At 41.1% G+C, this 23,638-nt stretch overlaps 1 protein-coding gene across 1 annotated transcript in view; it reads right to left on the bottom strand.

Annotated features, from left to right (window-relative positions):
• The window catches only part of RELN (reelin), a 346,725-nt gene that overhangs the window by 287,597 nt on the left and 35,490 nt on the right, over nucleotides 1-23,638 (bottom strand). Inside the window, exons 8-11 of the mRNA XM_085894992.1 lie at nucleotides 22,427-22,478; nucleotides 16,244-16,352; nucleotides 15,870-16,134; nucleotides 2,904-3,049 (exon numbers count right to left, since the gene is read on the bottom strand). Coding sequence (XP_085751118.1) covers nucleotides 2,904-3,049; nucleotides 15,870-16,134; nucleotides 16,244-16,352; nucleotides 22,427-22,478 — 572 coding nt within the window. The remainder of the gene's footprint in view (nucleotides 1-2,903; nucleotides 3,050-15,869; nucleotides 16,135-16,243; nucleotides 16,353-22,426; nucleotides 22,479-23,638) is intronic.

Raw genomic sequence — 23,638 nt, 5'->3', positions numbered from 1 at the left:
CGAATGCCTCATTTCGGTGTTTGCTTCCAAATCTTGTGGCCCCAACTTCTCATTCTCTGTACCCACCCTGCCCAGTCGCACCCAACTGCTCCTGGATTCTGTGTTTTACACCCTCAGAAGATGAAGACATTTTGGGCAATTCAACCAATTCCACTTCCACTTCCAACTTTAATTCCACTTCACCAATGATATCATCATTATCACCATATATACCCCATTGGGAGTTGATGACATATTATGCTAAGTTTCAATTTTTTTCTTTGACCGGTTTCGGAGATGTCCAATATTTTTTCCTTTAATCCAATATGGCTGCCATAGCATGTGACCTATGGTGTCAGAGTTATGAATAAAATATTCTCCAAAGGGAGTCCCTCCTATGTTTAAAGTTCCACATCGATCAGACAAGCAGTTGCAGAGAAAAAAAATCTTTTTTAAGTAAAAATAAATAGATGTGGACACACACACACACACACACACACACACACACACACACACACACACACACACAGTCATTGCAGGACTCTTGAATCCCCTTTGGGGCAAGACTAAAAAAGGCATCACATCACAATAAATAATTAATAACTTTTAAGGATAACTAAGCATGGATGTCGGTGTTTGGGTTTTTTTTTTTTTTTTTTTTTTTTTGTATACCTTGGTCGAGGCTCGTATGAGAGCTAACACACAACTCACAGCAAGGAGGCATGAGACAAGATGGGCCGGACTGGAAGGGACAAAACAGTGGGGAACAGACACATTAGGTGAACTGTGGAAGGGAGAGGGATGGGGATGGGACGGGGAACATTTTATTATAGGGTTCCCCTATAATAAAATGGCCATATTAGGGTTTTATCCTGTCGTCTCTGGAACTGCTGAACAAATTTTGAAAAAAAATGTAATACCAAAATAATCTTCGTAGTGTATCAGTGTTTGTTACATCAAATTAAATTTATTTGTTAAAATGGGGTTCAACCAAGAGTTCTGTGCATTATAAATAAATCGGTTCTCTGATTGCCTGGTATTGCTGTAAATTTATGGTTCTCCTCACCGATGTTTTAAAACTAATTTAAAAGCTCACATGAGGGTTAATGAAAGAGCTGAACAGGTGACAGTGCAATGTATGCAAACAGGCAGGAATTGGATGTAAGATTGAACAAGGCAAGTAAATAAAGAATCAATCAAGGATAAATATGATAAACTGTAGAGTAAGCTAGAGTAAAGCACTCCATCTGGGTTCAAATCTGGACCCAGCTATAATCTGTTACCCTGGTGGTTTGCATGCAAGGCAAGGCATCAATGTGTGTTTCGTCCCTCAGATGGACGTTCAACTGAGCATCCCATCTACTGGCATTAGTTGGTGGACATTAAAGATCCTCCGGTATGCTAAATGAAGAGTAGGTGAGCTATTACCGGCACCCTGAACAGATTACAAATTCCTGCTCTAACCTACAGGGTGGATTCACAGCTCTGCAGAAATAATGCAAACTTGCAGCCACATGTTGCATATGAAATGATTATGACCATGAGTAATAAAAAAATAAACCAATGTCACCCGCAGGGTGACCCGTATCTTTCCAAAAGGTGACCACGTGTGACTTCTTTAAGGTCACACTGAGGTGAACAGAGCTGCTATCCACCAGGAACGACTCCTTGAGGAATATCTGCCCACGAGAGATTCCGATGAGAATCGTTCTACAGAGTAACCATGAAAAATATGCTTTTGCCTCATAACGTCACCAAATGACGTCATAATGTCTCAAGCTTGACATATCTAGAAAGCACTCATCGAGGTGTTCAATTTGAGGTACTACACGATATGGTTCCTAAAACTTGAAAATTTGACCTTGGGGTCAAATATGTTTGACCTGAGGCGCTAACCATGAAGGTCAAGGCCAATCACCACCAAAAATTAATCAGCTGAGCGCCAGACCATGAACTATATTCCCATGAGGTTTGAAGGCGATCCGATCAAAATTACTCAAAAAATAAGGGTTTCGTCGACTCCCCTGATTTGCGACAAAGTGACCTTGACCTTTGACCTTGACCTTCAAAATTTTATGCGCTGAAAGGGATCTCCTATTGGCCTCTGATATGCGAAGTTACAAAAATTTCCAATGATAACTGTGCTCTGCAGAGTGATTTATACGTGATTACAGACCAAAAAATAAAATAATAAAAAAAATAAAAAACATGAAGGTCAAGGCCAATCACCACCAAAAATTAATCAGCTGAGCGCCAGACCATGAACTATATTCCCATGAAGTTTGAAGACGATCCGATCAAAATTACTCAAAAAATAAGGGTTTCGTCGACTCCCCTGATTTACGCCAAAGTGACCTTGACCTTTGACCTTCAAAATTTTGTGCACTGAAAGGGACCTCTATAGGCCTCTGATATGCGAAGTTACAAAAATTTCCGATGATAACTGTGCTCTGCAGAATTTTTTATACGTGATTACAGACAAACAAAAAAATAAAAAATAAAAAAAATAAAAATAAAAAACATACAAGCTGACTAACATATCTTGCAAAACTTCGTTTTGGCAAGATAATAAAAAAACATCTCTCATCAAACTGGGCTCCAAAAGGAGGGCAGGCTGTATCGGCTGAGCGGCCTTTTTGAACCCGGGTTTTCTTTATAATATTGAAGATTCAATGCAGAAGGAAAACAGGACTGACAAGCTCTTGGTGGTGCACAATACACATTTTGAAACTTTCAAGAAGACGAGTGCATTCGAGATACCCTCAAAAGAACATTTCACACAAAAGTCAATTGAAAAAAACAAAACACAATACACATTCAACATTTTGTATAAACATGTTAATAGGTCAACTTAATCATATACAGTAATTATCATCTATCATCCCATATGCTTGTTCTTTCCAAGTCACACCCTCCTTCCTCACCCAAATGGCTGCTCTTCAAAATCTTCCTCCCAGAGAGCCTCTTGCGTTTCAACCGACAAGTCAAGATCTCGAGTCAGAGCAAACTGCTCCGAGGTGGGGTCTGGCTCAGGGAAGTAAAGACACTCTCCATCTGATTGGCAAGTATCCTGCAATCAACAACAGCTGTTTCTAGCTAGATATCTACAATCACAAAGCGATCACCAAGCATAAGCCTCCCAGGACTTGGGGAGGAATCCCCTTGGCGATCACCTGCAAATTACCCTTGCCCACGATCCGATGATGGCCATATTTTTTCAGACTACATTTTCACCTTGACCTTCAACATTTATGGATAGAGGGTAGATTAGGAAAATGTGTCCCCATCCATAATATATCCAGAAAACTCAACATCATGAAAATCAGAGGAAAATCATTCAAGTTATGATTAAAAAAAAAAGGTGTTTTTTATTAATTAGTTGACAATCTGAAAAAAAGTAGGTCAAGGACACGAATCAAATATCAGGTGCACAACTTCAGTGCAGGTACATTATTATGATGCAAGAGCATCTTGGAAGGCCTAGCGGTCTTTGAGAAATTTAATGATGACAAAAAACGCGTTTGTTTTTCAGACCACGATTTGATCTTGACCTTCATCCCAGAGGGGTATGATGTAAATTAAGCATAAATGCACTATACTCTAAGCCAGTGTTTCTCAACCGGGGTTCCCCGGAACCCTAGGGTTCCGCAAGAGGTCGCTCGGGGTTCCGCGAGAAACAGTAATGAATAGGCTAATGTATTTTTGAGTAGTTTTTGTTTAATTTAATATTCGTAATTTTACTATACATGTACGGCATATTGTTGGAAACTCCTTGTAGCCCAGGAGCATTAGTATAGGGATGGAAAAAAAATGCAGAAAGCTGATTTTTTTTCAGGGATAGTTCTCTGATATCTCCTGAGTTAAAGTGCATAAAATCCCGAAAAATCCCATTTGTGCTAAACGCGTGGGAACGCGAAATCCAAGATGGCCGCCGTTTCGCGAATTCCGTCAGCCGGAAATCAGCTTATATCACATATGGTCATGTAATACATGATCTTAGGGGTTTTAAGGTATGAGGAATTCATTCCCGATGTTATTTTTCCATATAAACCATCATTTATACCATCAAAATTGATATCATGGCCCTTTTTAAATAAAGAAAGGTCATGACATGTGAGCGGTTGAACAAAATAAATTTTGTACAAATGCATTATACATGCATGGGATACATATGACACCAACCAATGTTAACCGGACAAATGAATATAATGGATGTCAATTATCATATTTATTGGATGTGACTAAACTGTTTTGTGTTGATTTGTAGGTTTCCAGCATTACTGTGTTGACACCGATGGGCATATTTTATTACTTTAAAAATTGGTGGTATCAATTGAGCCTCCTTATTTTGGTTCAAACAATGTCTTTATCCTGCCCTCATATACTTCTCTTTTTGTTTCAGATGAATAAAGCGTGATGGCAGCCGAGGATATATGTCGACTCTGTGACAAGGTCATCACCTCAGAAGCTAGCGTAATTACCACAAAAGGACTCGACAACATCCGAAAAATCAGTGCGGAACTCCAGGATGGGGTTGACAAAAAACTTCTGCAAGAGCATCCTCCAATCCCAGCCCATATATCTTGTAAAACTAATTACACTAGACCTTCTAACGTTACAAAACACAAGAACATGGCTATAGGCCCGGTCACACCTTGACGTTTTAGCCAGCGATGGCAACGTATTAAAATGTATGTAAAACGCTGGCTTACGTTGAACTTTTGATGTTTTTTTTTAAAGATTCGGACGTATTCATAGCGACTTGGTCTTATGTATAACGCATTGGTAACGGACACAGAACGTTTCGTTGTGTTATAGATAACTTATACCAACGAATGCTGAACCTGTTGTCGGCCTACACAACTGATGCCCAACGATAGTCTAACTTAGGCATAGCACGTTGCACGCATCGCCGACGATGTCGTGACATAGCCTATTAAAAGGCTGACGCACAACGATTCGAATCATAACTGCCGTAGAAATGGAAGTGTCAACATCGCGGTCACACCTTGGCGATCTTGCCAGCGTATGCCGACCTAAGAAAAATGTGTCTAAAACGTTGGGGCACGTCAAATACGGTATGAGTAAGTTTGGTATACGTGAGTAGAACGCTAAAGTACGCTATCATACGTCGTAGTAAGTAGAGTACGTCAAGAAATTTTAAACATGTTCAAAATTTTACGACGTACTCGGCGTATGACACACGTTCCGCATGCGATGGGGATAGGTTGTACACATGATATGTGGACGCTTACACACATTCACAAAGGCTACTTATAAGCTACTCATAAGTCGAAACACGTCGCGGTAATGTCTTTTTTACGCGAAACTTATTTCTAACTTACGTTTGACGTGCTTTGAACCAATTCTTTACGTAGTCCCAACACACATCGACGTATGTAGACGTATTCCAATGACGTCTTCCGGTCGACAAAAAAAAAAAAATTAACGTGTTTCCAGCTTACAACTGCCATATAAAGACGTGTTCCCAGCGGTTTTGGGAATTGGTATATAAAAATGGTGTTCATAAAAGGGGAACCCAACAGTGTTTTCGAGTCCTTTTTGAGTCGATGTCCATGTCAGCAGTAACAGTATCAGTATCAGTATCAGTATTAGTATTCGTATTAGTATTAGTATTAGTATTAGTATTAGTGGTAGTTTGTTCATGTTGGCAGTAGTAGGTGAGTGTGAGGGGGAGGGTGTGGGTTATGATGGATCGTCCTTGCGTTTAACGATTTAAATGATAAACTCAACGATTTAAATGGCTCCATCTCCACGATTGAAAGTAGACGCTTGCGCTCAACAATTGGATTTTTTTTACACTCAACGACTTTTAAACGGTACCACTCAGCTATTTTCATTGTTTACAATGAACGATTTAAATTGCTGTCACTCGCCTTTGTTTTTTGACGCTCGGGTTTTGAAATTTGAAGCGTTTCTTCTGAACGTGTTAAAACGCTCAAACTCGACTATTTTACATAGACGCTGCAGATGGACAATTGGAATCATAGCCAAGCTAGACATCGAAGTGTGAACATCCTCGTCATGCCGAAGAAAAGTTTGAAGAATGCTGCAAATAAGTGTCCTGGCCGTGGCCGTGGACGCTGACGCAAGGACGATCCATTATACCGACGTCTTTCAGCCTATGAGTAACTTAAAAGTAACGTCTGTCGATGTGTGGCAACGATCGCGTAACGTGCCAACAACACGTTAATCATAGGTTAGACGTAAGTTTCGGGTACGATAAACATTACCTCGGCGTGTCTCAACTTCTGATTAACTTACAAGTAGCATGTGTTGACGTCTGTCAACGATCGCAGACCGTGCATACAACTTGTGGCCAGCGTAGCGGAACGTGTGAGTCATACGCCGGCATACGTCGTGAAATTTCAAGCATGAAAAAATTTGAGGACAACCAAAAAGTACAACGTTTAAAGCCAGCGTACAACGACGTATGGCAGTGTTTTTCAGCGTGCTCTCAATGTTATCAAAACTTACCCATAACGTATTCAACGTGTGCCAGCGTTTTAGAAAAAAAAATTCAAAAATCGGCATACGTTGGCTAAAACGTCAAGGTGTGACCGGGTCTTATGGGAGGTGATGATAATGATGGAGATAGAGAAAGTAAAGTTATTTGCCGTTCCCACGTTCCCACTTTTAATATCAAAACACACTGCATATATTGTGGAAAGTACATGGACACTGATCAGCATAATAAGCTAGCTATAAATCGACGTGAATATATCCACAAGGCTGAAACAACAGAACTCCTCTCATCCATCATAGCCAAAGCACTAGAACGAGATGATACTTAGGGTAAAGAAGTTCACATCAGAGTCCAGAATGTTGGGGATCTTGTAGCAGCTGAGGCTAAATATCATCATCACTGCCAAGTTCAATTCCACAAAACCTGTGCTTTTGAAAAGAAGCTGAAGGGATGCCCCTCTGGTTCTGTGGATGATTTAAAACAACGAGCTTTCGAAAAACTTTGTGAAGACATAGATTCTAGTGATATCCATCAGTACTCGATCATTGATCTCGAAAAACTCATGCAAAAGTTCTCTGCCAATAGAGAGTGTTACACAGCTAAACATCTGAAAATGAAACTCTCGGAACATTATGGTGATAGCCTCATAATAACCAGTGAACATGGAAAAGAGACCATTTACACGTTTTTAGATGAAGCAAGTAGAATACTTAGAGATAGTTACAAAGCAACGGGATTAACAGCTGAGAACATAGTAGACATGGCAGGAACTCTCATAGAGGATCAGATGCGGTCAATGCGATATGATACGTCTCATTATCCCAAGTTTTCAGATTTAAAGAGTAGTGATAATATGGTATCTCCACTTTTATTAAGGTTTTTATCACACCTGATAAAAGGCAATAAATGTGAACGTCATGTACTTAGCTTATCACATGGTATAACAGCTGCTGCTCGCCCAAGATCGTTTGTATCGCCTATTGTGTTGACGATAGCTGTGTACATAAACACTAATCTTGAGTCCCGTCAGCTTGTCGATATGCTAAGTAACATATCTTTTGCGGATGACTATCGAGAGGTGTTGCGACTTTATGATGCATTACTTCCGACAACAGAGAAGGAGTATGACTGGGAGGGATCGCTTCTTAACTTTGCTCTCGATAATGCTGACATTGATATCCGTACTTTGACTGGGCACAATACTTGGCATGCATTGGGTGGTATTGCATGCAAAACTCCAGCTGGCGACTACGTTGAGCCTGAGGTACCCCACTCAACCAGAACCAGGAGCTCTATCAATGTTGGAAAGTTTGGAGAAATAGCCCTTAAACGGTACAGAAAACCAGCAGTTCCTGGTCTGAAGCGGGTATTGATTGGACCACTATTACCCCCAAACCATAATCCCCCTGGTCTAAAGGCAGCAATTAAGCTGGATGACATGTGGCTGGCAAGCTATTTTGTGACTGATGATATCGCTTATTCTCCATCATGGAGTGGCTTTAATCAAACCCTTTGCCAGGGAAAGTTTGAAGTTAGTAGAATTGACATCCTCCCGTTTGTTAATCATGAACCCACTCAGCCAGATACACTGTACTCTGCCCTTTCCTTTGTACAAAACTGCTCAGTGAAGTACAAGCTGGGTGCAGTTCCAGTGACCTTTGACCAGCCCCTGTATATAAAGGCTGCTGATATAGTCACGTCATCTCCTGACCTCACAAACATTTTTGTTAGGCTAGGTGGGTTCCATTTAGTCATGTCTTATTATGAGTGACAGTGGACTGAGAAACCAGTGGGAAACTGTTTATGCACATAACTCAGTAAATCATATGCTCACAGGCCATGCATATGCTCAAGCATTGCATGCCTACATGCTATCAGCAGCTTCCCTTGTTGCTCACTTGCTTGAAACCCCAAACTGTTTGAGTGGAGTAAACCTGAAAAAGGTAAAATCCCTACACGACATGCTGCTCAAACACACGCGTCTCCCAGAAGTTCTTGCCTTCACACAGCTCTCGCAGATAATGGACGATCTCCAGCAGGACGAAGCTTTGAGCAGCAGGACAGGGAAGTTGTGGATTGAATACCTAAAAATGGTTAGAATCCTACTGCTTTTCATCCGTGCAGAGCGCAGTGGAGATTGGGAGCTGCATTTATATTGTATCACCAAAATGATACCCATTCTCCATGCTGGTGGGCATACTGCGTATGCAAAGTCATCCAGACTTTATCTGGATCAAATTAAGCAGTTGAAGATGAAAATGGGCAAGAAAGAATTTGCCAAGTACACATCAGAGGGATACTGGACTGTTCGGAGAAGTAACCGCTTCTGGTCTGGGAATTTCACAGACCAAGCAATCGAACAAATACTGATGAGGATGCTTAAGTCTCAAGGAGGTCTAGCCCATGGTCGTGGTGTCACACTGAGCACCGAATCAAAAATGGTGCACATAATTCCACAAACTGTTCCAATTTGTGAGTCTTGGAGGTCTTCAGTGGTGTGCACTCCAACACAACCGATCAGCACAAGGACCTACGCCCTACCTCAACAGCCCGTGATGGTCTTCACTTAACGAGGTTTAAAGATTACCTTGACCAGAATTCACCATTCATTTACAAGGGTGAATACAAGGACAGGTTAGTCTGCATTTCCACAGGCATTGTTGCTCCCGCAACAGCCAATGCAGATCGTGCAATTGCACTGGGGGAGTTGGCTACTAATGAACTCACTGGCAAGAACTATGCAGATGCCAAGCTCAAGAGGAACGATAAAGTGATATCCATCGGTGCTGCCACCAATAGTGCTGAAGTCCGTGGGTGCCATGTGGAGATTAATCCCATTTCCCTCTTCCTTCGTGTCACGTGTGTCATACGTAAACGTGAAGAAATGAAAGTTCACCTCACATATGAGTTCACCAAGCACCCACCATCCCTTTTTGAGAGTGCCGTGATGCGCAAGACTGCCAAAAGTGTTCTCGCAGATGCCCTGAAATCCTATGTTAACCCTATGTGTGCCGGAGAGTTTCAAAATGCTCTCCGTGTTGTTGATGGAGGACATCTGTTACATAGTGTACTGTGGCCCAAGGACTGTACATACAACGATGTTATCAATGAATATGTTTCATATGTAGTCAACAACCATGGAAATGAAGCTATTGTGTGTTTTGATGGCTATGGTGAACGCTCTATGTCCACTAAGTTTGCCGAGCAATGCCGTCGCATAACTGGCAAAAATGTATCTCCGGATATTGTGTTTGAACTGGAAATGTCGGTGGCTTGTAGCCAGCCTTCTTTTCTTGGGAAACCACAAGAACAAAGCTAGATTTATCTCTGCTCTGATGGCTTCTTTAACCCGTAATGGTGTAACATGCCGACAAAGCCAAGCAGATGCAGATTTCCTCATTTGTAACTCAGCTATCGAGCTTGCTGAGGGATGTGATCGTCCAGTTATTCTGGTGGGAAAAGATACAGATTATTGGTTATGCTGATCGACAGATCTTGTCCAAACTTGTACATGCAATATGCAAATAATGCCATTTATAGTACAGACTGTATCAGAGAGGCTTTGCATGTGAGTGTTAGGGACCATCTGCTTGTCTCCCATGCTATCACAGGGTGTGATACTGTTTCTGCAATGTACAAAGTGGGTAAAAAGACAGCCTTAAATGTGTTACAGAATAAGGACTGCAAATTCCTTGATATTTTCAAGGCAAATGACGCTACTCATGAACAAATTGCCAGGGCTGGGGAAATGTTTGTCTTAAAGTTATATAATGCGAACGAGACGTGTGTGTCCCTTGACAACTGCCGATTTTTATCATACCTGCAAATGATGAAAAAGACTCGAAAGAAGAAATCCTCATCTTCTGCATCATTTCAACTTGAGAGCTTACCTCCCACATCTGCAGCTATGAGATATCATGCTTATCGGGCCTACTATGCTGTGCAGGAATGGTTGGGCAACTCCTTACAGGCAATTGACTGGGGTTGGGAATGCAATGATGACATGCTCATCCCAATCTACACAGACAGACCACCTGAATCAGATTCTGTATTACGCATGGTGTCATGTGGGTGTAAAACCGGTTGCGGGAAACAGTGTTCATGCCGCAAAGCAAGTCTAGACTGTTCAGCCATGTGCTCGACATGCATTGGGCAGAACTGCACAGTACTGTTGGTGTCATGATGGACTAATCTATGTTGAAGCTGATTGACAGATCATTGCCGATGCCATTTTTGTAATAAATTTACCAAAATTTCGATTTAGAGGGTTATAATGACTTTAGAATTTAAAAAAGGACTTCACTAATGAATTCCTCATACCTTAAAACCCCTAAAATCATGTATTACATGACCATATGTGATATTAGCTGATTTCCGGTTGATGGAATTAGCGAAACGGCGGCCATCTTGGATTTCGCGTTCCCATGCGTTTAGCACAAACGGGATTTTTCGGGATTTTATGCACTTTTACTCAGAAGATGTCAGAGGACCATCCCTGAAAAAATCAGCTTTCTGCATTTTTTTTTCCATGTTTCTAGGTGTTCTTCACTTAATGCTCCTGGGCTATTGGTTATTGTAATAGAGGCTTCAACCTCTTATATTATTTACAATTATAACAACCATTGGGAATGTATTTAATGATGTCTATATGGCACCAGTGTGAAACCGCCCTCACTGGTTAGTGGACGTCCTGTACGCAGCAGATTCGTGTATCATTGAGTGACTGACTCAAGTACGGGACGCATGCACGGTGTCCATTTATCTTCTCTGTGCTTCCTCGTCGCGAAGTGTCTGTCTCTGTCTCTGTCTCTGTCTCTGTCTCTGTCTCTGTCTCTGTCTCTCTCTCTCTCTCTGTCTCTGTCTCTCTCTCTCTCTCTCTCTGTCTCTGTCTCTCTCTATCTCTCTCTGTGTCTGTTCTCTCTCTCTCTCGCTCTCGCTCTCTCTCTCTCTCTCTCTCTCTCTCTCTCTCTCTCTCTCTCTCTCTCTCTCTCTCTCTCTCTCTCTCTCTCTCTCTCTCTCTCTCTCTCTCTCTCTCTCTCTCTCTCTCTCTCTCTCTCTCTCTCTCTCTCTCTCTCTCTCTCTCTCTCTCTCTCTCTCTCGGTTAGTTCTTCTGTTTACCTTTATTGCTTCACCTTTATTTGTTTAAGTTTTGTTTATCAAGTTACATGAGGTGTGTTTTTTTTTTTTGATTTAAAAGTTTTTTTTTTTATGAATTAAAACCTCGGTGTGAGGTCTCATAAACGAGCAGTATGTTTTTTTTTCATTGCCAATAAATTTGACAAAAAGGGGGTCATTTTTTTCCTTAAGCCAGATATCCGAAAAAAATATTATATTTACCACGTGAACTATGATAAAAATATAAAAGAGCTAGATATTAATAATGGTACATAATAATTTTTATGCAGGGGTTCCCTGAGACATGAAAACTATTTCAAGGGTTCCACAACGGTAAAAAGGTTGAGAAACGCTGCTCTAAGCTATCTAGAGAGAACAATTCCGCTCCAATCAGACAAGTCTTAGTTGAGTTATAGAGAAAAAAATGTTTAAATGTCTATAATTAGGTCATGGCCTTAAAAATTAGGTCAAAGTCAAGAAAAACCAATGTCAACATTGCATACTTTTTATTCCCATTATTGATGCAAAATTATTTCCGAAAGTCCAAGCCAGCTCTGAGATACAGCTCAGACATTGGCAGAAAAAAGGAAGAAAATCCTAAATGGTGGTTTAGTACTCCTCGGGGTGTAAGACCTTGACCTTTAACTCAGAGAGGTCTGATGTAAATTAAGCTTTCATGCGCCTTGCTTGAGGCAATCTAGAGAGGGCAATTTCGTTCCGATCAGAAACTTTACTCGAGATATCGTGAAAAAGTGTTAAAATGTCTATAATTAGGTCATGACCTTAAAATTAGGTCAAGATCAAAAAAGTAAACCCTGCAAACTTTCTATTCCCATTGTTGAAGAAAAATTTCATTCCGAAAGTCTGCGCCTGCTCCAAGATACAGCTTGGAAATTGGAGGTGCAGGAAGAATTTTTTTTTCGAAAAGTTGGTTTAATATTCCTAAGAAACTCTGTGGTACAATTAAAATTGGGGGCACTAATTGTAGAAACAACCCCACAACAGCGAGAATCTTTCCCCTATCCTATAAGAGGCTTGATTAAAATTGCTTCAAACAACAAATACCTTTCGGCGTAGTGTACCTTTTGCACCACATTCACACATTCTCTGCCAATGATTTTGTTCACGTTTTGTTTGCCTTCAAAGTGTTATTTTCCTTTCAAAGGACTAATACCAGGGGTGTCCAGAAAATGTTCTCAGATAGAAGTGCTCACATTAGTCCAGGAAACGTCAACTTTGATAATTTCTCATGCATAAGTGTATATATATATATATATATATATATATATATATATATATATATATATATATATATATATATATATATATATATATATATATATATATTTATATATATATATATATATATATATATATACACACACACACATACATGAGCCTGGTGTTGGCGCAGTGGTTAGGGCAGCAGCTTGGGATCCAAAAGGTCCTGAGTTCAAGCCCCGTTGGGCCACTGAATTAATACACCAGGGGGTTGACTCAGCCTGTCATCCTTCCGAGGTCGGCGAAATGAGTACCAGTGTACTGGGCCGGTGTATACCCCGGTTAAAATAGGTGTACCATATCCCTGTGTCACAAGAGGCGACCAGGGTTGCGGCAGGAAGGGAATCCGGCTTAAAACATGTGCCAAATCACTATGCGGATCATACAGATGATCCGCTGTGGCGACCCCTAAAGGGAGCAGCCGAAAGAAGAAGAAGATATATACATATATATATATATATATATATATATATATATATATATATATATATATATATACATATATACATACACATATATATATATATATATATACACATACATATATATATATATATGTATATATATATATATATATATATATATATATATATATATATATATATATATATATATATATATATATATATATATATATATGTATATATATATATATATATATATATATATATATATATATATATATATATATATATACACACACATACATATATACATATATATATATATACATATATACATACATATATACATACATATACATATATATATATACATATACATATACATATACATACATATACATATACATATAAATATATATATATATATATATATACATACATACATACATATAAATATATATATATATATATACACACTGCTGAGCCAAAACATTATGACCGCCTGCCTAATATGCTGTTGGTCCTCCGTGTGCCGCCAAAACAGTGCCGACCCGTCAAGGCATGGACTCTACAAGACCCCTGAGGGTGTCCTGTGGTATCTGGCACCAAAACATTAGCAGCAGATCCTTCAAGTCCTGTACGTTGCAAGGTGGAGCTGAAGTGGATCGGACTTGTCGGTCCAGCACATCCCACAGATGCTTAATCAGATTGAGATCTGGAGAATTTGGAGGCCAGGGTAACACCGTGAACACTTCACCATCTTCCTCAAACCGTTCCCGAACAATGTGTGCAGTGTGGCAGGGCGCATTATCCTGCTGAAAGAGGCCACTGCCATCAGGGAATACCATTGCTATGAAGGGGTGTACCTGATCTGCAACAATGTTTAGGTAGGTGACACATGTCAAATTGACATCCACATGAATGGCTGGACCCAGGGTTTCCCAGCAGAACATTGCCCAGAGCATCACACTCCCTCTACCGGCTTGTCCTCTTCCCACAGTGCATCCTGGTGCCATCACTTCCCCAGGTAAACAGCACACATGGACACGGCCATCCACATGATCTAAAATAAAATGGGACTCATCAGACCAGGTGACCTTCATCCAGTGCTCCAAGGTCCAGTTCCGACGCTCGCATGCCCATTGTAGGCACTATCAACGATGGACAGGGCTCATCATGGGCACTCTGACCGGTCTGTGGCTAAGCAGCCCCATACGCAGTAGGGTGTGATGCACAGTGGATTGTGACACATTCCTCCCGTGACCACCACTAAATTTTTCTGTGACTTGTGCCACAGTAGCCCTTCTGTCGGTTCAGACCAGAGGGGATAGCCTTCGTTGCCCTTGCGCATCGATGAGCCTTGGGTGCCCAATACCCTGTCGCCAGTTTGTGGTTTGTCCCTCCTCGGACCACTGTCGGTAGGTACTCACCACTGCTGACCAGGAGCACTCCACAAGCCTTGCCATTTCAGAGATGCTCTGACCCAGTCATCTGGCCATAACAATTTGGCCCTTGTCAAAGTCGCTCAGGTCTTTACTCCTGCCCATTTCTCCTGCATCCAACACATCAACTTCAAAAACTGACTGTTCACTTTCTGCCTATTATATCCCACCCCTTGACAGGTGCCATTGTAACAAGATAATCAATGTTATTCACTTCACCTGTCATTGGTCATAATGTTTTGGCTCATCAGTGTATATATATATATATACATACATACATACATACATATATACTAGCAGGGATACCCGTGGTCCGCACAGGAATCCCGTGGATGACGGCGGGTCTGAGGGAGCATATGTCACAGTTAATTGTAAAATTGTAGAGGCTGCCACCATTATTTTTTTTCATCACCACTATAATATTATATTTTCCCCGCCATGTTTTATATGCAGAAGACTCGAGTTCAAAAATGTTAAGATTTATTGCCGCATCAAATAAAAAACCATAATGCCTCAACAATGTGAGGCTGGTTTCATGTCATCATTTGCGACTTAATTAATTCTCATTCTCGAGCAAATTCCGTTGGTCCCATGTCAATTGGCTGAACTTGAAAAATTAACGTTACGCAATCAGGTGATGACGTCATAATTCGGAAACCGGGAAGTCGGAAGTCATTGTCTTCAATTGACTGTAGCATTATTTTTTCATTCTATTGCAAATGGCGTTGGCCCCATGTCAATCGTCTGAACTTGAAAAATTAACGTTACGCAATCAGGTGATGACGTCATAATTCGGAAACCGCAAGTCGGAAGTACAATTCTTTTACATCGGGACACTCCCGGGTACATGTTCTGTCAGCATGTGAAGTTTGGTGAGGATCAGTCTAGTACTTTTCGCGTGCATAGGTCACAGACAAACACACACACAGACACAGACAGACACACTTTCAACTTTATATATATATAGATGGCGTTGGCCCCAAGTCAATCGGCTGAACTTGAAAAATTAACGTTACGCAATCAGGTGATGACGTCATAATTCTGAAACCGGGAAGTCGGAAGTCATCGTCTTCAATTGACTGTAGCAAGTTTGCAAGTGTTTGCAAGTGCTTTCATTGATCAAGGAAAGCAGAGGTAAAGCAGAAATGATGGACAACACACCTTGATAACAGCACCAGGAAAGAACAACCAGTTATCTGTGTTCATTGGATCCATATCGTCTTGCAAGAAGGCTGGTCTGCGAGCACCATTGACTACTAAGACATTGTCCAATGCCCAGCATCCCTGATAGCCATTTTCCTCCTTATTCGCCAACACAATTCCATCTCTGAGTCTCACAAAGTCTTGCTGCCACCGAAGGGTCACTCCAAAAGCACGTGCTTCTTGGGGCAGCGGAACAATGTGCACGGTGCCTCTTCTCGAAAGACTGCAAGACTCACAATGGAAAAGAAGAGAACACACGGAAATATCAGAAGGGATGATTAGAATAAGATTAGCTGTAAATCTTACTTTGATCATTGACATTGTCATCTCACCGTATGCTTTCAACCTTTGTCCAACTTTGCACATCATCCATGAACAAGGAGCGAGAAAAGTACAGGGATATTCGAGGGTCATTCTTTCCCCATCGGCATGATCCAGATCCTGCACACATCATAAAGACGGCACGGTCAAAAATTCCTACACATTAAAACAAATTGTTTTAAGAGGTAATTAAAACAATAATATGATGGTTAATCTTGAGTTCTTTATGTGCAAAGTTTTTCCAAAGATACTTTCCTTTTTTGAGGCAAAGCATTCACGCAATATTAAAATATACCGTTTAAATGGAACTTTAAACCCATCAAGACTAATTTACTCCAATTTTATGCCGTTTACAGGTTTTCTTCTTGCCTTTCCCCATCTTCTCAAAGGAAAAAGTCTCAGTGGGACTTTTACATCAAATTCCAACGATGAAAAATAAATACATTTTCACCAGTTAACTATATGACAAAGACCTCCCCTTTTGTTAATCTTTCTAAGCTAATGAGCAAATGAGCAGAGATAGAGAAAAAGATGAAGGCCATCAGAAAAGCAACTCATGACATTTCATCACTAGCACATTTCTGCCAGCCTGCAAAATTCCAATGAGCACCTACCTATACCATACTCGCAATTAGGACGGAACACATTGGGACCGTGAAAAACAACACCAGCATGTGTATAATTCTACTATAATGACCCTGTGGCTCTGACCACAAAACAAACTATAACACATAAGACCACATTGTTCATTCCTGCGACGTGACATTGAGTTCTCCATTTTGTTCATTACATCGTACTCAAGGGTACTAAGCCATCATGCAAAAATAAATAAATTAATAATTAGTTATTTTTCAGGTGTTTAATAATAAGCTGAAACTGCTGTGAAAAGTAGAGTAGAAATAATAAAATACTGAATTCCTGAATATTAAGGCTCATTTGAAAAAAAAAATGGTTCTCTACGTCTGTGAGATACCCCGAGGCACCTCATTTTAAAACGTTCATAAATCTTAAACAAACAAAAAAAAAAACATGATCAAGAGGACCATTGTGTGCAGATGACGTTTTTACTTTGTGTGGTTGCCATGGTGGATGGATCACCCTGCGTAGGCCTAGTACAATTTTATGCAGAGGACAATGCATATATCCATTATCAGGAAAATAATCAATTTCTGTGCTGTGACTAGGTGTTCCAACGAGCCAAAAAAGAACATCGGTGGTGCGTTTTTTTAATTTTACATCAGCCAACAGCTACTAAATCTTATCAAGGTGAAACAAACTGGGAAACTGATTGAAGATACATGCTGGAAATAGAAGCCTCACTGATGTAGGGCAAATATGAAACCATGAAGCTTCCACGACACCAGAGTGTGTTTCACGTGTTATCACAGGTGAGGAGTCCTTTTAACAATTTGAAATATTTATGATCCATCCTTCTCATAGTCCGGGAGCCAACCGATCAAAATTAAAAAAAAATTGCCCGGTCTGCTATAAAATTTTTGTGTTGATTTTCATAAAGAGACACCCTTTGAGTATATGAAAACCAATGTTGGCAATGGTGAAACTCTTGCGCAACAACACAGTCAACACTTTTGCGAGCCCCCTCTGATAACAAAATGTTGGCAAAAGCGAAGATGTAGGATGGGGGTAGGGGTAATTCATATTGTCCTAAAATCATAACCACTAAACCTATATACACAAATGACCCCTCATATTAAAGAGGAGTTCATTTCCTATATCACAATTGGTGTAGATTTAACCTACCTACAATTGACAAGGTTATATGTCAAACAACAAAAGATTTATGTAACTCAGAAATGCTTGACTATCAATGGGGTCAGGAACAAGAACATACTTTTACATGCCATGGTTTTAAGGAAGATAAAATTAGAAATGGATTAACACAATATTGTGACATGAAACATCCTCTTCAGAGGAAGAGTCACTCTCTGAAACAACTCCACCACATGAACCTCTCTGACCAAGGCATATGCATGTCACTCAGCAAGGCACAGCAGCCTTTTTGCATGAACATCGTTTCAGACATTTGGATAATTTGCACATGCAAGACACCGTTTTGTCTATGTTTGGCTTGGCTGGCTTAGACATGAGAATTGGGACCAGTTTTCCATTGATAAGGGTTCTGCCAAATGTTGTGGCTCGGTGAAGTGCTCGGTCACAGAGATGTGCACGTCTATACAGAAGCAATTGATACAATGCTCTTAAAACAAGGAAGTAAAACGCATCTTCTGTTGCTGGCAGTGACCTAAGGTCTAATTTTGAAGAGACAAACATATGCTGCCTGAGGGTATCCAAACAGCTGAACCCTTTTTGGCCATGCAGAGCAGTCCAGTATACTCTGGCCTCATCAATGACACATTCTGTTGCTGCCATTTCACTATCTCTTCCAAAATCAACAAGGTGGGGAAGGTTTCCTATCAGTCCCAGAGAAACCTGTGCCGCTCTTCTTTTCACAGGAACACAGGCATCATCCCAACTGACTGGAAGAGGGGCCTTGTTGTCCCTCTCTGGAAAGGGAAGGGTGATCGCCAAGACTGCAACAACTACCGAGGGGTGACGCTGCTCTCAGTGCCGGGCAAGGTCTTTGCTTGGATAATTCTTGATAGGGTTCGCCACCATCTGCTTGAGCACCAGCATCCAGAGCAGTCAGGCTTTACACCAAAGAGGTCAACGATTGACCGTATCCTTGCACTTCGTGTCCTCACCGAACGCAGACGAGAGTTTCGGCAGGGGCTGCTTGCAGCCTATGTTGATCTCTGTAAAGCGTTCGATTCAGTGAATCGGGATGTCCTCTGGAGGATTCTTGGTCTTCGTGGGGTGCCACCTAAACTGATCGATCTGATGTCTGAACTCTACTTTGGTACTGAGAGTGCTGTGAAGTGTGGTGGTACCATCTCTGACTTATTTCCAGTTGTTACTGGAGTTCGTCAGGGATGTGCATTTGCCCCCACACTTTTCAGCACTTGTATGGACTGGATTTTAGGGAGGATGTCGGAGAGATCAAGTTGCGGTGCATCGTTTGGCAATGTCAAGATCTCGGACCTTGATTTTGCAGATGATGCAGTCATCTTTGCGGAGACTTTAGACATCCTCTTGGGGGCCCTCGAGGTGCTGAATGAGGAGTCGGAGCCGTTGGGATTACGGATTTCTTGGGTCAAAACTAAGATCCAGGCTTTCGGTGACATCTTGGATGCTGCTGTCCTGTCTGTGTCTGTTTGTGGTGAGGATGTTGAGGTCGTGGATAGATTCACTTACCTTGGCAGTGATATTCATGTCTCCGCAGGTTGTGAGCCGGAGGTCAATAGACGTCTGGGTTGGGCCTGGGGAGTCATGGATTCACTGGATCATGGGGTGTGGCGCTGCCGGTACCTGTGTGGGAGGACGAAAGTCCGAGTCTTCAGGTCCTTGGTACTTCCAGTCTTGCTCTATGGGTGCGAGACTTGGACTTTGACCAAGGATCTGAGACGGAGACTTAATTCCTTTGGTACCAGGTCTCTTCGAAGAATCCTTGGCTATCGCTGGTCGGATTTTGTGTCCAACGAGCGGTTGCTGAGAGAGACTCGGATGAGATTTGTTACCTGCATAGTCCGTGAGCGTCAGCTGCGGCTGTATGGACATGTGGCTCGTTTTCCTGATGCTGATCCTGCTCACCAGATTCTCTCAGCGAGGGAGTCTCATGAGTGGAGGAGGCCAGTGGGCCGACCACGTGCCTCATGGTTGCAGCAGGTTGACCATCATCTCAAGGAGATGGGGATGGGCCTGGCATCTGCCTGGGGGATGGCCAGACGGAGGCCCCTAGAGTACCGGCGGAAAGTGGACGCAGCGACGCGCTGTTCTGGCACATGCTCCCATACCTGACCTGACCTCTTCTTTTCCCCTTCTGAATGGGTAGCTCACTGTGTCACATCCACACAACACATATGTGCACAGAAGTGTAGCTGCGACATCAAGAGGATTTTCTGGTACTTCTTGCTCAACACTTCTACCAGCTCATGAATAGGTAGGTATTGATTCTGCCGTTGTATCCAGAGCTCATGCAATGTGTTAAAGCAGCAGAAGTGATATATACACAGCATAATTATGTCTGTATCTGTTGCATGCACAACAGCTCGATGGTGATCAAGATATTCCACACAATATGCAAGATGAGCAATAATCCTTGTGTCTGCCTCTTCATGTTCTTCACAAGGTAAGTCCAGAACTGAACTTGATGCTGATGTGATGGAAAGAGTGTGACCTTTGTTTTCCATCATACCACCAAGAATGATGGTCACTCTATCCGGAATAGCTTCAGGACTCTCACAAAGGGAAGTGCCAATGAAGTTCTGAAGATTTCCTTTATTTCTTGGATTCTTCATGAGTAAATTCCAGTCCGGAATTTCTAGACTCTTGGATAGTGAGAATTGTCTTGCCTGGTCTGTCTGGTTTCTCCTCTGCTGCTCATCACCCTTCAAAGTATGGCTATCATCAAAATCATACTGATCACCAATGATGTTGACACAGTTGCACATTTCAGGTTTCAACTGCAGGAGCTTGCGAAGATACAGCTGGGGAAGTTCACCAAATGTTTTTGCACCCATTTTTTGGTATTTATTTACAAATGCCATTGTGTCTACCAGATAAACTGTGTATAGGTCACTCTGTGGTAATGATGGCAGCTGTAAAACAACATCCTGCTCAGCTTCAGCAATTAGCACTGCCACGAAATCAGACATGTTGCCTTTGCGCATTACAACCCCCTGTGCTAAGCGTGGATCAACCTCAAACAGGGATGATGGATAGTCTGTCCACTCATGGGAAAATGCAATCTGTCTTGTGACTGGGTCGGCATCTCGATAGAAACACAGCACACGTGTAGCTGCAGTCTCATCTTGATAGATCCTGATTAAACTCTGTTTCCTTGATGGTTTTGATTTCTTCTGTGAAGAGAAAGTTACCAGCTTCAGTGGTTCAATCTTAATAGAGACCACCTCTTCTGCTTTCATAATGGCTTCCATGCCCTTAGCTTGAGCATGGACCAAGTCTTTTGAAGCATCCTTCTCACCAGTTGCTCTATTGAGCAGATCCACTTGGTTGTTACACTGGAATGGGTTTATCATCTGCTGGCATATCACTTTCTTGATCTCCTCAACATGCATATGTTCTTCTGTTGCCTGCTTATGTGTTTCTCCATGATGAGTAGATTCCTGTTGGCCTAGAATAGCCATAGACTTTATGTTCTCTGATACAGCTGTGAGAAATGGTGCTGTCTTCACATATTTATCTCGAGCAGCTGGTGCCTGAGATATGCCTTTGAACAGAGATGTCTTCCCTTCATTGTTGTATGTCTGCTCCAGGGCCATGTCACTCCAAACACCATTGAATTTTCCTTTGGAAGAGTGAACTGTGAAGTACCCAACCTGGATCCAGCAAACCTTAACCGAACTGTGTTCAATAGAGTAAGAGGATTTTGGGGGTAGGGGTAACTTTGGTTGACAAAAATGTTAATTTTCTCTTTAAAAATTGATAGAACTCAATCAAATTTGCTGTTTTAATTAGCCATGGATACCATGTTCATATCACATTAAGAGAAATTAGTATTCTAATGCAGCATCTGCCTATGATAAGAAAAGTTCTAAAGGCCATCTTCAAAAAACGTTATTTTTAAGGCATTTTTCACAAAATTATGTACTTTTACGAGGTTTACTTCCACAAAGGCAATTTTTTTTTGTCATTTTACAATGCACTGATTGAATTCTTACATTTAGTTCACATTTATTTTTCATGAATGTGATTTTTTAATTTTTTTAGAAATTTTATTGACAATTGCTGTTTTATCAAATTTTTCAAATCTTCCTCAAACAAAAACGTCCGCCAAAATTTTTCGCAAGAGCTTATGAATTGCCAACATTTGTTTTCATGAACTGCAAACATATATCTAAACATCCTGGGGGTGTAAAATTTTATAGCAGAGGCTGTAAGGTCCAACCCTAAAACAGCCTCGTACACAGGTTGGCTCCCGGACTATCAGTACTGTATAATTTGGTGAATTTTACCAGGCCTTGTAGAACTCAATCAGAGACTAGAATAAATGTGTGCATTCCAAAACAATTGATAATAGCATTTCACAGCGTTTGCAATATGTTCTGAGAACCCGTGTACAAGTATAACCAGAAGGTGGGACCCCAGGACCTCACCAATCGTGAACTGCAACGCTGAAGCACTGGTTGTATTCAGTTTTGTTGTTGTCTGAAAGGTTGGTGAAGGGATTGGGGGGAGAGAAAGTGTCAGGGGATACAAGACAAACATTGATGTAGAAAATAGGAGAGACAATGTCAGGAGAAAAGGTACACAACATGAAAGGAAAAATATATATTCTTTAAAAGTTTTTTGGTTTTTTTTGACAAAACCTGTGGCTTAAAAATAATTGTACCATGATCAAAAGGCCAAAGGAAAAAAAAATAAGGAAAAGAATGAAGAGATTGGTTTGTGGATAAAAGTGGGGGTAAGTAAGCAGAGGGAATAGGGTAAGAATGAGCAGAGAGAAAGAACAATTTGTTGCTTCAAGCTTAACCATGTCTCAGGCCCCATGAGCAGCTGTTGCAACGCAGGCTGTGTGCACTGAAAAAATATACATGTGCTTGCCTTCAATCAGTAAAAAGGAAAGTGAAACGAAGAGAAACAAAAACTGATGGTGGGCATGTGAAAAAGGCAAAACGTGCTTCAGAGAATAATTTTTTACACACCCATTTTGGGATTTCAAACGAACACAAACCATGAACTGCTGATCTGAAAATTAACATACCAGGCTGAGAATTTGTAGCCTATGAGCAGAGAATGAAAGCAGAGAAAGAAGAAGACAGCGATAAAGAGACAAGCCGGTAGGCGACATGGGTGGTCGCTACATAATTGCATACTAGTCATACAGTTTTTGACGGATCGGGCTGAAAATTTTTGACAAAGAGGTTCATTATAGTGCACATAAAAGCCTGGAAGCCGATTTTTGAAAAAATTAATTTTTGGGGATTTTTCAAAAATTTCAAAGTCCCGTTGCTAGGCAATGGTGGTGTCCATATCAACGGTGCTCAAAAGCATACAACTCGATCCTGGTATGAACCTACCAGTCAAGTTTCATCAAAATCGGTTGACTCCTCTGGCCTCCAGAGCTGTCCATTACAAACAAACATACAGATGGAAAAACTGAAAATAAGGGTACTCCAGCGACGAAAGAGAAAGAGAAAGAGAAAGAGAAAGAGAAAGAGATCATGAGGATTTTTTGTCAGCAGGGAAAAAATATTTCACAGTTAAAAAAGGTATTTCCAGATTAAGCTGCGGTCTGTGACACACAGAACGATCCACTGCAAACAAGCAGTGTGTCAGCTGCACAAGACAACTTATGTCCTCATAAA

The sequence above is a fragment of the Eptatretus burgeri genome, chromosome 9 (genome assembly GCF_056783735.1).
Source record: "Eptatretus burgeri isolate ZD-2024b chromosome 9, Ebu_testis_v1, whole genome shotgun sequence".
NCBI classification, from domain to species: domain Eukaryota; kingdom Metazoa; phylum Chordata; class Myxini; order Myxiniformes; family Myxinidae; genus Eptatretus; species Eptatretus burgeri.
The sequence above is the reverse complement of the archived record's forward strand: the minus strand, read 5'-3'. Positions and strand labels throughout refer to the sequence as shown.